Below are 16,143 nucleotides of genomic sequence, written 5' to 3'. Positions count from 1 at the left end.
CTACTGAAGGCGAAGACAACAAGAATGGCAACATGGCAACGTACACTTTGGAGTTCTTATGTGTACGATAGTTATTTAAGAATACGAGAATTGACTAAACTTTAGTTGCGTTGATTTATCAATATCACTCACTAAAATATATCATAATTAGATTTTATTAATAGATTTTACTGAGTGCGATGATTTGAGTGGATGTGATAGCTATTAGCCAAAAACAGGTATATGCAATGTCGCGAGTACGACAATCAAAGGGTGGGGCTTCTTCTTCTTCTTCTTGTGACTTTTATAACTGAATCGCCCGAGACTTACTTTATACTTTCTTCTGCCATTATTTCTCTCTGGTGTCTATTGGTTTTCAGTCTCCTCTCCTCAAAATTCAAGTGGTTTTCTTTGTTAGCTTGCAACACTCTGCAGTCAAATAAGAACACCAAGCAAGACCAACACTTTACTGCCAGACATAACTTCTTTTGAGACCGGTTGGGTGGGGGGCCCGGCGGGGACAGGGGTGGGCAAGGGACTGGGGACTGCGGCACTGCAGTGAACATGGGGCTGGGGAATGGGGTGGGCAGGGGACTGTGGGCTGGGGTAGGTAGGGGACTGGGGACTGGGGTGGGTAGGGGACTGGGGTGGGCAGGTGACTGGGGTGGGCTGGAGAAGGGGCTATAGGGATTGGGGTGGAGAGGGGACTGAAAACGGGTGGGAAGGGGACTGGGGATTTGGGTGGAGAAGGGACTGGGATGGGCAGGGGACTGGGGTGGAGAGGGGAGATTGATGACTGTGGTGGAGAGGGGACTGGGGTAGAGAGAGGACTGGGATGGGCAGGGAACTGGGGTGGGGAGGGGACTGGGGACTGGGATGGGCAAGGGACTGGGGTGGGGAGGGGATGGAGACTGGGGTGGGCAGGAGACTGTGGACTGGGTAGGGCAGGGGACTGGGGTGGGCAGGGGACTGGGGACTGGTTAGGGCAGGGGACTGGAGTGGGGTGGGGAGGGACTTGGTGACTGGGGACGGATGAGCAGGGGACTGGAGTGGGGTTGGGACTGGGGACTGGGGTGTGGAGGGGACTGGGGACTGGGATGGGCAAGGGACTGGGGGGTGAGGGGACTGGGGACTGGGGTGGAGAGGGGACTGGGGATTGGGGTGGGCTGGCGACTGGGGACTGGGATGAGCAGGGGACTGGAGTGGGGTTGGGACTGGGGACTGGAGTGAGGAGGGGACTGGGGACTGGGGTACGTGGAGAGGGGACTGGGGTGGGCAGAGGACTGGGAAGGGGACTGGGGTGGGCAGAGGACTGGGAAGGGGACTGGAATGGGAAAGGGATTAGGGATTGGGATGGGTAGGGGACTGGGGACTGGGGACTGGGGTGGGTAGGGGACTGGGGATTGGGGTGAGCAAGGGGCTTGGCACTGGCTGGGGAGGGGACAGGGGACTGGGGAGGCAGGGGAGAGGAGGTAACGTCCTCATATGTGCGATAATAGTTTTGAAATATGATAACCAAATGATCTTTAAGAACGTTGATTTACCCTTTCCATTCATCAAAATATATCAATAAGTAGATTTTAGCAGATGGGTTTTAGTGAATGCCTTTATTTGAGTTAATATGATAGTTTTTAGTCAGAAAAGAATAGATGCAATGTACTGAGTACGACAATCTGGTGCCGCAAGTGTGGAATCTTCTATTATTTTTTTTATATAATCACTGATCATCTCGTAAGTCCGTCTTCTTTCTATCTTTTCTTGTCTTCTTTTTCCTCTGATGTTCACTGGTCTTCGCTCTTCGTAAAAAAAAATATATTCTTCCTTCTTCATAGTTTGTCTACCGTAAGCCTAAAGAGAATAGATTAAGACTGAATTGGAATAGATCATCAATTTAAGACTGGAAGTGGGGTGTGTTTCCCAATCTGTACTTGCCATGCCAAACTGTACTTACGTCACAAAAGAAAAAAAAAGGAGAAAAGAAATAGTCTGCCAGTGTCTGCAGTGCAATAAGACCACTGGCTCGATGACACCCGGACAGAAGAGCATCACTACATCAGCAGGAAGGAGACTCGTACTGAAGGAGACGGTCAAAGCTTCCACCAGCCCCATAAATTAGACACTTTCTTTTGATCAGTACAACATGGAAAAGAAAGAAAATACAGTGCCTGAGTGCTGGAAAATAAGACAGAAAGCAATTTAGAAGAAAACCCGTTCTAGAGACTTCTTCTTTTGACCGCTTTGTATCGCTTCTAAGGTCCTCCCTGGTTCTTCTTCACACTTCAACACTTCACCACATACTCCAAGTTACATCAATGCGTACACTTACATACTTATTCTGTTCACTTTGCCTCCACGGACTTTCCTTTCCTAATTTCTTTTCCTTCGATTTCTTAACTTTGGCCTACTTTAGTCGTCTTGCACTCCCCTTTTCGGTCCTTCTGCTCGTTTTCCACCATTATACTTCTCCTTTTACTCCTCTTTTAATTAATGCTGAGGTCTTTATTGCCCTATTTTCCCCAGGAGGAGGAGGCGCCGTTGCAGACACAGCCGCTCCACCATCTGATCCGATCGGCCGCGGGGAGGAGAACACCAAGGCTGAATATCGACTTCCGGCGCCTATAGATTACCTCATAAATGTAAATAAATGTCCCCGTCTAGACGCATGATGGCCCTCCCCTAGGCGGACCCGGTGTCAGTGCCAGGACAGCCGAGGGAGAGCAGTGGCCGAGGGAGGAAGAGCCGGGGCGCGCGTGTGGTTGCGTCTGCGCCTTTGGGACAACCCGCCGGCAGCTAATACTAGAGGAGGAGGAGGAGGGCTGAGTGCTGCACGCTGCTCCCCCGGCGGCAGTGACCAGTGACAGCAGTGACAGGTGTGTCTGCGTGGCGGCGTGTGTCCCCGGCATGCCCTGGGCCCTGTGTGTCGCCGCTGGCTTGGTGTAGGTGGCGGTGCAGGTGACAGTGCTGGAGGCGTGGGGTAGGTGGCGGTGCAGGAGGCGTGGTGCAGGTGACTGTGCGGGAGGCGTGGTGCAGGTGACAGTGCAGGTGCCATGGGTTATCAGTGCCTTATCCCTTGCCGTAGTGTTCGTCGTGCGTCGTGACAGGGCTGGGTGTTCCTGGTTTTCCCTGGCGTGGGATCGCGACCTGCCTCTGTCGGGGGTTGAAGGCAGAACATAGCATTACAAGGAGAGGAGTGGGAGGAAGTAGGTTGTTACATTATGTGGTTATTCTTTCTAATTTGTCCATGTCACGTGCAATAACGAAACTTACATATCATGTAGGCGGTGGCCGAACTGGTAGCGTACTGGGCCCACATTCACCGCGTGATGGACGACGCGGGTTCGAATCCCCACGCTACCACTTGGATTTTTCAGTCACCGCCGAGTGGCTTAAAACTACCCACATGCTGTCCTGAAGACCACCCATCTACCCGGACTCTAGAGGAAGCCGTCCAAGCGAATCAAGAATGAGTTCCGGGGGGCAGCATGAGCCAATGCAAGATGGCGCCACTATAAACACTCGCCTGCGCCAGAACGGGCTGGGCCGACCATCATGCCCCACCTGGAAGAAGCCTTGGGCCAACCATCAGGCCCCACCGGGAAGATGCCTACCGGCGCAATAGGCAACAACGTAAAAAAAAAAAAAAAAATGTAGGACACTGTGGCCTTGCCATATATCTAAAAATCCAGAGCACTTATGATCCATTTATAGCTGTCAGTGTAGACTTGTTGTGGAGTAAGAGTAAATAATTGATATTAGGGTTAGTATTGCATCATGAGTGATGGGAAGTCACCTTGTGCAGTCATGTAATATCTGACCAGGCAAGAGGTTTACCTGGTTGGGCTCCCAGCCTCTGACAGAGGGAACCCCTGGTTAATCTAGCTAACTACTGCTTCTAATATACTGAAAAAATAGCATGGGGAGTGCATAGGATACTTCATTTGCTTCACATTTGTTAAGGTTTTAGTTACCGATTCATACCAATTTACTACGTCAACGGCTTAAATATGTGGGGATGCCTTGAGATTTTCTAAGTCCAGTGTTTATCTGTTCTCCACTGTGCTCTTCGCCTAACTGAACCTTGTAACGGATTCGACTTGGTTATCATGCACTGAAGAAAGTAGTTCCTCTCTTAGAAATATGTGCAACGTCTATGGATCATTACTATTCCACTACGTTGACCGTCCAGTGACAAGCCCAACACTCGTCAACACATTGGCTGCTAGGTTATGTTATAATAGGTTACAAGAGTACATGTTATGGACTTTCCTTACTTTCGAGACCAGGGAATTTTCCCTATTTTAGGGATTTTTTTTAGGGAAATTTTGGAAGCTCATTTTTCAGTGATTTTGCCTTCCCCCCCCTAAACCCCAGTTCCTCACAGGTCCCCAGGCTTGTGTTGGGGGTAGGGGAGGCTGGAGTGGTGGAGGGGGAGAAGTAGTTGCTCTGTAGTTTTACCGACATCATGACTGCCCGCCCGTTGAAATGCCACATTGTGATATATATATATATATATATATATATATATATATATATATATATATATATATATATATATATATATATATATATATATATATATATTTTTATTTTTTTTATTTTTTTTAATTTTGGACATTTTGGGTACTACTGCATTGTGACAAAACCATGTTGTCAAAAGCCATGTTCGTGGAGGGCTGACTATACCATAATGCGTGACTCACATTTATCGGTTATCCCACAAAGTCCCGAGTTGCCCATTGGAAGATCTTGCATTTTATCTATGCACTTGTAGCAACAGTTGTTATTCCTTTGTTAATTTGTATAATACATTTTTTATATATCCATCAAATTAAGAGACAACTTTAATATTACAAGTAAAAGAGCCAGTTAGATTCATAAGAAAATTATACTCTTTAATGAGTGAAAAATTGCCAATTCACGGAAGCTATCATTTCGTTACAGTGCCCTTCGGCTCCTTTCCCCACAATGCTGCGTTCACTGTATGCCTACAAGGGGACTCATGCCCGGACGCTGGGCTTCCAGGCGGGTGAACGCTTCTTGGAGGTGGGCACGTCACGGGACCCCAACTGGATGCATGTCATCAGTGAGCGTGGTGCCCTTGGCTATGTTCCTAAAAACTATGTAGCCAATGAGGAGGTAAGTTTTCTGGGTGGGCTGTTTTGCTTTGATGCTGAGTCTTGGTTTTAAAAGCATTTTTGGGTTCCTTAGCATTATGCCTAGAACAGTGTTCGTACAGCCTTAATTCTGATTGCATTTTTTGATTATGCTGTATCGTTCATTTGCAATTTAAGTATGTACTAGGGCCATTATTACTAGAAAATAACTAATTTGTTTGAGGTTATTTATTTTATTTCATTCATATTCCCTGAGATAAGCTAAAATATTTTATGTAGCTGTGGCACATGTGTATTATATTATTTTTTTTCATCTTTAGACTAATGTTCTTATTCTAAGGTATCTTGAGTGAAATGTTTTCTGATAACGCCCAATACCTCCTGAGTGTTTTTAATTGTCTTACAGTATATGTTTTTTTTTCCTAATCCAATATTTAATGTACATTATTATACTATTAACAATGCTGTGACTTTCAGCATTGAATAATTAAACCATTTCAGTTTGACTTATGAGCACTAGGAACATTGGGAGTTGCTGATTCTCCTCAAAGACTGACTTCTTTGAAATAAAAGGTATATTCTAAACAAAATGTTCAAACCCTTGCTCTGTCTTCCACACCCAGACAGAGGCTGTTGCCATGCTGGAGTTCATTGATGGATGCCTGGAGGCCACCCACCTCAATGCTAGTGAGCGGGGTGGGCACTACAGCAGGGGAGAGCAGGAGGCACTGCAGCGATTGGTAGAACTGCGGCAGAAATGGCATGCCCGCTGTCCCCCCGCCACTGCCCCTGTCAAGCGCCCAGCACCACCGCCCCCTCAGGTCAGTCCCTGGCCATTTATCATCTCCATCTATTTTTTTAAGGGTTTCATTTATGTCCCTACATTTTATCATTATGCTCGTTAACAAAGAGTTATTGTTATATTATGATTTTTTTATATGAGAAACAACTGTAATAATTATGTAGAATATGATATACTTCCAACTGCCAGCAGTAACAAGGCATTTTCACCATGAAAAACAAATGTTGTTAAGTGGATATACGAAATAGTAGAACTGATGCTGGGCTTCAGTCTGAAATATGGAGACAGACAGGAGACTTGATTTTCTGTAGTCATTGTCATAGCTGACATGAACCCCAGTCTCTTGCTCCTCTTATTGTTTATTGGATATGGTCAGCAGCATGCTTGTCTGTCACTGGGAGGCATACTGAAGCCTTTTTTGTCTCTCAGTAACAACATGATAGTTGTGTAAAATCATGTCAGCCTCATACATTATCACACATAAACATATGATGAACTCTTCTGAAATAAGTTTCAAATTAGGTGGATGCCTGAAGAAAAGGAGAGAAAATAGGATGGATCAGAAATTAAGGGAGGGAGGAGCATATCATTGAGATTTCACCAGCACTGTAAACATCACGGTGATACAAACTCACATCAATCCTCTCCTTATTCTAACAGCGCTCAGCTTCCCAGCTCAGCACTGACAGCCTTACCAGCCTTGGGGGTGGCCTCCCGTCTCCAAATCTCCCCAGCACCCCCCGCCTTCCATCCCTCCCGCCCAGTGTGTCCTCAGCTAGTCTGGCGAGTGAGGATCAGCAGCAGCAGAAACAGCAGCAACAGCCGGCCAGTGTTGTTGAAACCACAACCAGCTTCATGGCACGTGGTGACTCTCTTGGTAACTATCGTAGGTGGAGGGTGAGTGGTGCATTGTAGAAGAGTTAGAATGATGAATGGAAAGGTAAAAATAGTGAATGATTGAAAATATGTAATAGAACAAAATGCCTGAAAGGGACGTGAGGGGATAAGGGCAGGTACTTGGATGGGAGTGACAAGGACAGTTTAGTGGTTGCATGGGCAGGTGTGATGTGGATGTGGTGTTGCCTGGACAGCAGGAGCAGCATGGATAATCAGTGGTGGTGGGAGATGGGTAAACAGGTAAAAAATTGGTCAATCAACTCAGTATTCATGTGTTTCTTCCTCTGCCAACCCTCTGACCACAAGACAACACTTGACACTTGAAGCAGATAATACAAAGTTACTGATGTCCATCCACACACACACACACACACACACACACACAGGAACCACCCATCCAGTGGTCCATTCCTCTAAACAGCTCATAGTAAACTCAGCACTTATGGTGTTTTCATGTACTGGACACAACTGATTTACCGGCTGGATTAACCTTTTTGCCGAGCCAGCCAAGGTCACACAGTAATAATTAATCAACAGACATCTGACCCACTAAATTTAAGCACTGAAACACCTCAGTCTAATTTTCAGCAATTCAACTTTTTTCTTGGATGTTCATGTTTGACACAAGAACTTACTCTATTATTCAGAAAAGTAATGAGGTAGTATATTTTCACTCATAATAGTTTAGTAAACCCTTCAAAAAGCTTGTTTACTAAAGAGGAATGAAATAATACAGCAACTTTAAGTTAGAAGCACCCAGTGCAATAACCTTTAATGATTTATTTGATTTGTAATGTTAGATTACTGATAAAACAGTTTATTTATATGTACCTTTAAGCATCATATACTTTTGATACTGCATTTACATAAACCCAGGTCCGCTCAGCTTGTGGCCACATTCATCTCATTGTCTTTTCTTTAAAACTCTGCCTGTGTTCTCATAACCAACAGGCTGTGTGTTTATAGTTAGACATAACCCATAATATAAAACTACTGGGCAATATTTGATCCTAGTTGTGATAAACCCTCTATATAATATGTGTAGATCGCCCTTGTCCCTGAAAGCCATCCCTCACCCTCACAGTTCAAGAGGAGAGCAGCGGCAGCAGTGAGGGCCATGACACCAGCATCGGCTATGAGTCAGAGATGAGAAGCGATGTGGAGTCCGGGGTCCACGCCAGCATCAAGTAGGGAATGATTGAGAGAAAGAGAGAGTATTTGCAGATTATAAGGGAAACAAATTTCTCCTCATGCATCTATTTATTAGTTTACTGTCACACCTATTCTTTGGAACTCCTTCAAGGGGGTAGCCATGGCAGAAGAGTCTCCATTTATTTTTATCTGTACACTCCATCTTGCAGACCACAATCTTCTTATTCTTCTTTCTCCTCTCTTAAGTAATCTATCATCCTCTCCTCTTATTTTGCTGTGGGTTGCCCTCTTGTATTCATAGCAGCAACCTGACTTTTATACATTCTTTGCCAGCTCATTCTTCTAATCCTCCCATTCTCTCCATATACATGTCTTAGGAGCGGCGGGTTTTACGTGAGTTTGAAGAGAGTTGAAAGTTTGATATAATAATGTGTGCTGGTTTAGAGACTGAGAGTGTCAATTAGATGGACTGACAAAAATTGAGGAAAACATGAGAGAAGTAGGAGAGTTTAATCTTGCCAGGAAGAAGTGTAGGAAGAGTAAAAATTGTTAATCTTTACTGTTGCCATTCCAGTAAGGGGAGAATATACCTCAGAGCTACAGGCAATTCAGTACTAGATATTGCATGTCCTTCAGAGCTTGAGAGAGTTAAAGAGTTTGTGGTGAATCATCATCATGTCACATTTTTCATAACCTTCCATTCTTGCTTAAGTTGTGTCTCTGTCCCTCGATAGGTCACTGGTGTCACAGGTTCCTGAAGGCTACTTGCGCAGTCTGGTGGAGGAAGTGAGAAGCACGGCCTCGGTCAGCTTCACAGCCAGCCACCAGGTAGAGGGAGAGAGAGAGAGAGAGAGAGATGCCTTTAAAAGTTTATTCTGTTGTGAGATCTATTTATAAGCTTTGTTTAGTATAATCTGGTGTAGCTATAACACATTAATTAACCCGGTAGCAGTTGGGCCAAATTTGTGGCTTCACCGTGCAGCAGCGACGGGCCAAATTTGTGCCATGATTTAAACCCCCCAAAATAGATGATACATAAACTGATCACAAATGCTTCGATATATATTATGAAATGGTTTGTGTGAGTGATGATTTTTTCTCATTTTTCTCGCTTAGAGGGACCATTAAAAAACATGATCCCCGCTGCTACCGGGTTAAGGTTGGTTATTAATCCTTACACTTTACTAATATTTTGAAGCTCCCTGTCTTCTTATCATCATTGTTTTCAGGTTGTGGAGGTCGTGCTGAAGAGTCTTGGGTCTGTGGTGCCAGCCCTCCACCCTCTCTGCCAGCACATCCTCTCAGGCAAAGAAAGTACGGAAACAACAAAGATATTATTTACCGAGCCATTCATGATGTGGCTAATATCAACAGCAAGCTTGCCGTTTTTACTCCTTGATATTTCCATCTAGTTTAGTGATAAAACAGTGTGTTGATTCTCAGCTTTCGGTGGCTAGATATCAGGTATGGTGTGAGATTACAAAAGAATGTCTAATAAAACAAAATTATGAAAAGCAAGCAGAGAATGACCCAATAATGGCGACCTTCTGTAATATCTTCATAACCATTGCTTTAGGACTGTGTTTAAGAGACTCTCACATCATTCCAGGCAACAAGGATGCTGGGGAGAATTCTTGGCAGCACAGCGTGGATGGATGCCGTCTTGTGGAGCTGCTGGAGGAGCTGCGTGCCTGCAAGGATGACGAGCAGCAGCGGTCGTGGGCGCTGCACGAGGACGAACACACCATAGCTGCACATCTCACCGACCTGCTGGAGCTGCTGGTGTGTGCATGGCTGTGGGTGCTCGAAGGGGGAGGGGGGGGGACAGTGATTGGGGGATGTTTATTTGTTTGTTCATACAGATAGTTACAGCAAAATATTTGATCATAATGGAGGTTTGGTACTGCTGCTACAAATGCACTGTAAACAAATTTGTGCATTATCCAAATCTCACAGAGGTGATTGTCTCTGGAATGGAGGCATACATTCCTCGTTCTTTCTCTACTCCTCACGCAAAAAAGCCTTGGTTTAATCACGCTTGTTCTCGTGCTGTCAATGATAGAGAGGTAGCTCACAAAAGGTACCAGAGCCTTCAAACTAATGCTAATTATGAACTTTACATTTCTGCCTGAAATCGTGCCAAATCTATTCTCCGACTAACCAAAAATTCTTTCATTAATAGAAAATGTCAAAACCTTGCTTTCTCTAACTCTTCCCGTGACTTCTGGCATCTAGCCAAAACATCTCCTCCAACTTCACTTCTTCATCTTTCCTCCACTCTCAGTCCTGGCGGCAACACTGCCGCCTCATCTATCTCTAAGGCTGAACTCTCTCTCAAACTTTTTCTAAAAACTCCACTCTGGACGATTCTGGGCATATTCCTCCTACTCATCCCCTCTGACTCCTTTATGCCTGTTATAAAGATTCTTCAAAATGATGTTTCTATGCCTCTGGCCTCAATCCTCAAGGCTTATGGACCTGATGGAGTGCCTCCTAGTGAGAGAGAGAGAGAGAGAGAGAGAGAGAGAGATGCCTTTAAAAGTTTATTCTGTTGTGAGATCTATTTATAAGCTTTGTTTAGTATAATCTGGTGTAGCTATAACACATTAATTAACCCGGTAGCAGTTGGGCCAAATTTGTGGCTTCACCGTGCAGCAGCGACGGGCCAAATTTGTGCCATGATTTAAACCCCCCAAAATAGATGATACATAAACTGATCACAAATGCTTCGATATATATTATGAAATGGTTTGTGTGAGTGATGATTTTTCTCATTTTTCTCGCTTAGAGGGACCATTACAAACATGATCCCCGCTGTTACCGGGTTAAGGTTGGTTATTAATCCTTACACTTTACTAATATTTTGAAGCTCCCTGTCTTCTTATCATCATTGTTTTCAGGTTGTGGAGGTCGTGCTGAAGAGTCTTGGGTCTGTGGTGCCAGCCCTCCACCCTCTCTGCCAGCACATCCTCTCAGGCAAAGAAAGTACGGAAACAACAAAGATATTATTTACCGAGCCATTCATGATGTGGCTAATATCAACAGCAAGCTTGCCATTTTTACTCCTTGATATTTCCATCTAGTTTAGTGATAAAACAGTGTGTTGATTCTCAGCTTTCGGTGGCTAGATATCAGGCATGGTGTGAGATTACAAAAGAATGTCTAATAAAACAAAATTATGAAAAGCAAGCAGAGAATGACCCAATAATGGCAACCTTCTGTAATATCTTCATAACCATTGCTTTAGGACTGTGTTTAAGAGACTCTCACATCATTCCAGGCAACAAGGATGCTGGGGAGAATTCTTGGCAGCACAGCGTGGATGGATGCCGTCTTGTGGAGCTGCTGGAGGAGCTGCGTGCCTGCAAGGATGACGAGCAGCAGCGGTCGTGGGCGCTGCACGAGGACGAACACACCATAGCTGCGCATCTCACCGACCTGCTGGAGCTGCTGGTGTGTGCATGGCTGTGGGTGCTCGAAGGGGGAGGGGGGGGACAATGATTGGGGGATGTTTATTTGTTTGTTCATACAGATAGTTACAGCAAAATATTTGATCATAATGGAGGTTTGGTACTGCTGCTACAAATGCACTGTAAACAAATTTGTGCATTATCCAAATCTGCTCTGGTCTTCATCACCCGAGTCACTAAAACCTTCATTATGTTTGAGACAAAGATTTTTTGGCTACATGGACAGTTTCCTGTAATCTAAAATATATTCTTCCCTCTCATTTTTTATGTGTAGTTATAAGTAATTTTCATACATAAAGTGATCAATAACCTGTTGTTATTATTATTATTATTATTATTATTATTATTGTTATTATTATCATTATCATTATTATTATTATTATTATTATTATTATTATCATCATTATTATTATCATTGTCATTATTATTAATTTTATATAATTTCTATATATATTTCTTTATTATTATCATTATTATTATTATTTATTTATTTATTTATTTATTTATTTATTTTTTGTGTGTGTGTGTCGCAACAGAACACTGGTGACCTGGAGGCATGTCGCCGGGTGTTGGCTCTGGATGATTTCCGGCCACTGTTGACGCTGGTCCAATATTACCAGATGGAGACCCGCTGGCCCCTCAGGAGGATACTGCTGCAGGTGTGTAAGGGAGGAGGTGGCAAATTACACTGCATGATATAAACAGAAAAATTTATATTAATGTTTATAGATATTTTTTTACATTCTTGGCAGGAATTGGCAGGCCAAGAGAAAAATGAATCTGATAAAAGTCTGCATCTTGCTACTCCTACAAAAGGGTTCAGAAAATTTCAAAATAAGTGATTATTTTTGGTCAAATTGGTGCCTTGATCCTTCTCTCCTGAAAGAGTTTAGTTTATAGAAATGAAGGAATGCAGACAAAGGAAGGCTGTTCCATAGTTTACCACTTAAAAGAGATGAGAGAATGAAGATATGAGTTTACTCTTGTATTAGAAAGTTGGGCTTGGGTAGAAATTCTTGTGGAAATGGTGGATGCACACAGTTAACAAGTTCAGAAGAGTTGTTAAAAATAGTTATAAAAGATACCAAAGAAAGTAACACTGCGGCAAAATTTAAGGGGTGGAAGACAATCCATAAGAGTTGATGAGGTGTGGGTGATGTGACAGTATTTCAGTGCTAATAAGTTTTGCCTTGTTACTACCATAATTCAGAAGGGGGAGAGCACCTAATGTATCAGCATATATAATAAGCTGTGAAGTTTTGCCCTCTTGTTTTTTATTGTGTCCTATTTGCTTTAACCTTTCTAATAACAGTCCATCCCTCAGGTGTTTGGGGCTGTGTGCCAAATGTCAGCTGCCAACATTTCCTACTTGTCTGCCTCTGTGTTTCCTGTAGAACTGGCAAGGTGAGGAAGTAATCTATCTAGGAAGTATCTATCTTTATTTATCTATCTATCTATTTATTTATCTTTCTGTCTATCTATCTATTTATCTATCTATATCTATCTATCTATCTATATCTTTATATCTTTATCTATCTATCTATATCTTTATATCTTTATCTATCTATCTATATCTATCTATCTATATCTTTATATCTATATCTATCTATCTATCTATCTATCTATCTATATCTATATCTATATCTATATCTATATCTATATCTATCTATCTATCTATCTATCTATATATATATATATATATCTATATATATCTATATATATATATCTATATATATATATATATATTGCTATATATATATATATATATATATATATATATATATATATGGTTTATTTGTGTCTTTTTTCAAGGAAAATTTATTTGGCTCATGTCTCTGTATATTCAGTCATATGTTGCCTTGCATTAGACCTTATACAAGACAGGCAAGGATCCTAAACAAGGGCAGCAGGAGTGTAATTGTCTAATTTTCTTATCCAGAGAGATGCTGGAGAGCACGTGCAGTGAGGAGCAGCTGCAGTACATCTCCCTGGTGCTGGGCATGGTGCTGTGCATGGGAGACACACTGCCCTACCCCCACTTCAGTATGTCTCACCCACATAGCCATATTACAAACATCATTGCGGTTATCAGTGTCACATGAGGGATATCATGCTGCATAACAGTAGTGAATACATTTAATTTATAATAAGTTATTATATACATCTTATAGCAATGAATCTTATTCTTTTTTTTAAATGTGTCCATAAGTTCTTCCCTCTCTTTTATGTTAAGAAGCTGTTGTAAATATTTTCCCCAATATGCAGGCCTATGGTGCTGGTGGCTGCCATGTAGGCACTAGTGGTATGCCCTAGACTATTGTAGCAAGGGGATATATTTTTTATGGGTTTTATTTTTATTTTAGGGGGTGGTGGAACGTGAACTCTAAACCCTGCATGTACCACAGCTGCTCACTATTTGCCAGACCACCACCTCCTTAGTAACCATGACTTCCCTTGGCAGGTGTGATGGATGAGTCTTTCTTGGCATTGCTGCTGGAGGGAATAGAACACTACAATGAACAACCAGACACAGAGCAGCTGGCAGAGCTCTACCTCACTCTGGTACTGGCCTTCAACCTCCAGTACACCACCCTTTCCTCCTCCTCACTCTCTTCAGAGACCCTTCCTAATGGAGTGGGAGTTGAGGGGGAAGAAACAGGAACAGATATCGTCACTACAGGGGAAAGAAAACTTTCCCACGGAGCCGACATGAAGAATGTAATAATAAGTATTCTGGCACAGCAGAAAGAGACAAAGTATTTCACAGAGAAGCTTCTCCTCTTGTTCAATAGAGAAGGTAAGCAGCAGAAGAGGAAAAGAGGGATGTTTGTAGAGAGTGGAAAAGATTAATTCAAATATGAGAAATTTCTTTTTATTAACAAAATATTTGGGAAATGTTTTGTGTTATGCTTTGTTCATATTGTTTGATGTTGACATTTTTAACAATGCATTATTTTATTATGAGGCAAAGTTCGATATTGGAAAAAGAAATTATCAAGTATATGATAGACAGAAATTGAAATAGTTAAAACGAATTTTAAGGGTGAAAAGATGAAGTAAAGATTAAAGATGTCAGGGGCAGCAGGTGATGGAAAACTAAGGATGAGGAGACTACTAAATGTTAATATTTGTACTGGAAGTATATTGATGCAAGGAGAATTTATCTAGTTTTAATATAAATAAGATGTGTAAAACCCAGCATAATACATGCATAGTTTTGTTGATCCAGGTGATGAAGCAGAGATGACACCATTGAAGACGGTGCTAACTGTAAGACTTAACGGGAATAAATAACCCAACAATCAATAGAATTTTTCTCATAGGACAAGTACATGGTAAAAGTAAGAGAGAAGGAATGATCAGGGTGGAAGATATATTCATAGAGAAAGTTCAAAACTCTGTGCCTAAAGATTTTGATATGGCAAAATTAGATGTCTAGGAAGAGGAAAAAGAGGATTATTAAAAGCATTCTTAACCCCTTCACTCCGGTGACGTCAGCGTCCAACAGCGTCACCGTTAGTCCTCTTCTAACCTCTTAATCCTCTTCCCCTTAAGAGGAACTGGAAGAAGATTAAGAGGAATTTAGAGGAGGATTGAGAGGTTTAGAAGAGAATTAATCCTCTTCCATTTCCTCTTGATCCTTTCCATACTGTGATGCCGACGTCTGCATCACGGATGGAAAGGGTTAAAAAGAAGCATGGGCCTTGTTAGTGTCAAGCTTTCAGAAGATTTTGAAGTGATTATTGTTTTGAGGCAGAATTTTCCAGAATTTCCAGAATTTTCTTTTTTTATGATATCCTCTCATGAATGTTGTGAATCCAAAAGAGAATAGAAGAAATATTAACATTCTATTTGACAATAGTTTAGTTGATGCTATTGGTAGAAGAGAGCTGTAAAGTATTTTTTTTTTTTCTTGTCATGTAAGAAAGAGAAAAGAGGATGACTGGACCAATAGTTGATATCTATGAACTATTTGAGTTTCCAGTTAATTACAGTTACCAGATAGTGCACAATAGTGCTAATTTTTTTACAAATATTTTTGGATATCCAAGTGAACCCATCTTAATATCCCATGGGGATACTGCGGCACTACCTACTTTAAGAACACCTAGTTTAGATGGACAGATAATATGTATATGAAAAGATGTGAAAATGGTATGGAAGAAGTGGAAAGGTACATGTGGTAATGTATAGAATGAATTGAAGCTGTGAAACAAGTGATGGCATTGAAGAGTGAGCAGATAATGGTCACTAAGGACAATGTTATTTTTATTTGTCCCATGCCAGTACAAAGTAGGTTGAGAGGATGATCTTAATTAATTCAATTGTCCTGTTATCTTATATTGCATATTATATTTACATATACTCAGTCAAGCAGTCTTATGATCACTTGTCCTTCCTCACTCACATACACATACTTTACAGAGGACCCTTTGGCCATGTTTGAGCATGAGCCGCGACCACCACACTCTGTCCTCAAGATGATGCGTGACATGTACTCCACCCGTGCCACTGCCTCCATCTTCTACACCAATGATGAGCGAGTGGTGTGTGACATCATCATACGGCAGCTGACAGACCTTCCCTCAGATGACAAGGTGTGTATTACTACTACCACTACCACTACTACTATCTTTACTGCTGCTGCTACGTCTACCACCACCACTACTGCTACCATAATATGGTAGCTTATTAGAAACTACCAAAGCAATCAGATCACAAACCATCT

The 16,143-nt window shown here is 42.3% G+C and overlaps 1 protein-coding gene across 5 annotated transcripts in view; it reads left to right on the top strand.

Annotated features, from left to right (window-relative positions):
- The first annotated feature begins 2,166 nt into the window (after positions 1-2,166).
- Positions 2,167-16,143, top strand: part of LOC126998450 (NCK-interacting protein with SH3 domain-like) — a 19,216-nt gene continuing 5,239 nt past the window's right edge. The window contains exons 1-13 of one of the 5 annotated variants that reach the window (XM_050860144.1): positions 2,167-2,615; positions 4,921-5,115; positions 5,717-5,914; positions 6,556-6,772; positions 7,877-7,979; positions 8,679-8,772; positions 9,174-9,258; positions 9,554-9,726; positions 11,951-12,073; positions 12,739-12,818; positions 13,354-13,457; positions 13,876-14,211; positions 15,840-16,012. In XM_050860144.1, the coding sequence (XP_050716101.1) occupies positions 2,292-2,615; positions 4,921-5,115; positions 5,717-5,914; positions 6,556-6,772; positions 7,877-7,979; positions 8,679-8,772; positions 9,174-9,258; positions 9,554-9,726; positions 11,951-12,073; positions 12,739-12,818; positions 13,354-13,457; positions 13,876-14,211; positions 15,840-16,012 (2,205 nt within the window). In that variant the 5' untranslated portion in view covers positions 2,167-2,291. The other 4 variants (XM_050860142.1, XM_050860143.1, XM_050860145.1 and 1 more) reach the window with 4 other exon arrangements.

This window comes from Eriocheir sinensis, chromosome 14 (genome assembly GCF_024679095.1).
Source record: "Eriocheir sinensis breed Jianghai 21 chromosome 14, ASM2467909v1, whole genome shotgun sequence".
Lineage (NCBI taxonomy): Eukaryota > Metazoa > Arthropoda > Malacostraca > Decapoda > Varunidae > Eriocheir > Eriocheir sinensis.
Note: the sequence above shows the minus strand (reverse complement) of the source record. Positions and strands in the feature narration are given on the sequence as shown.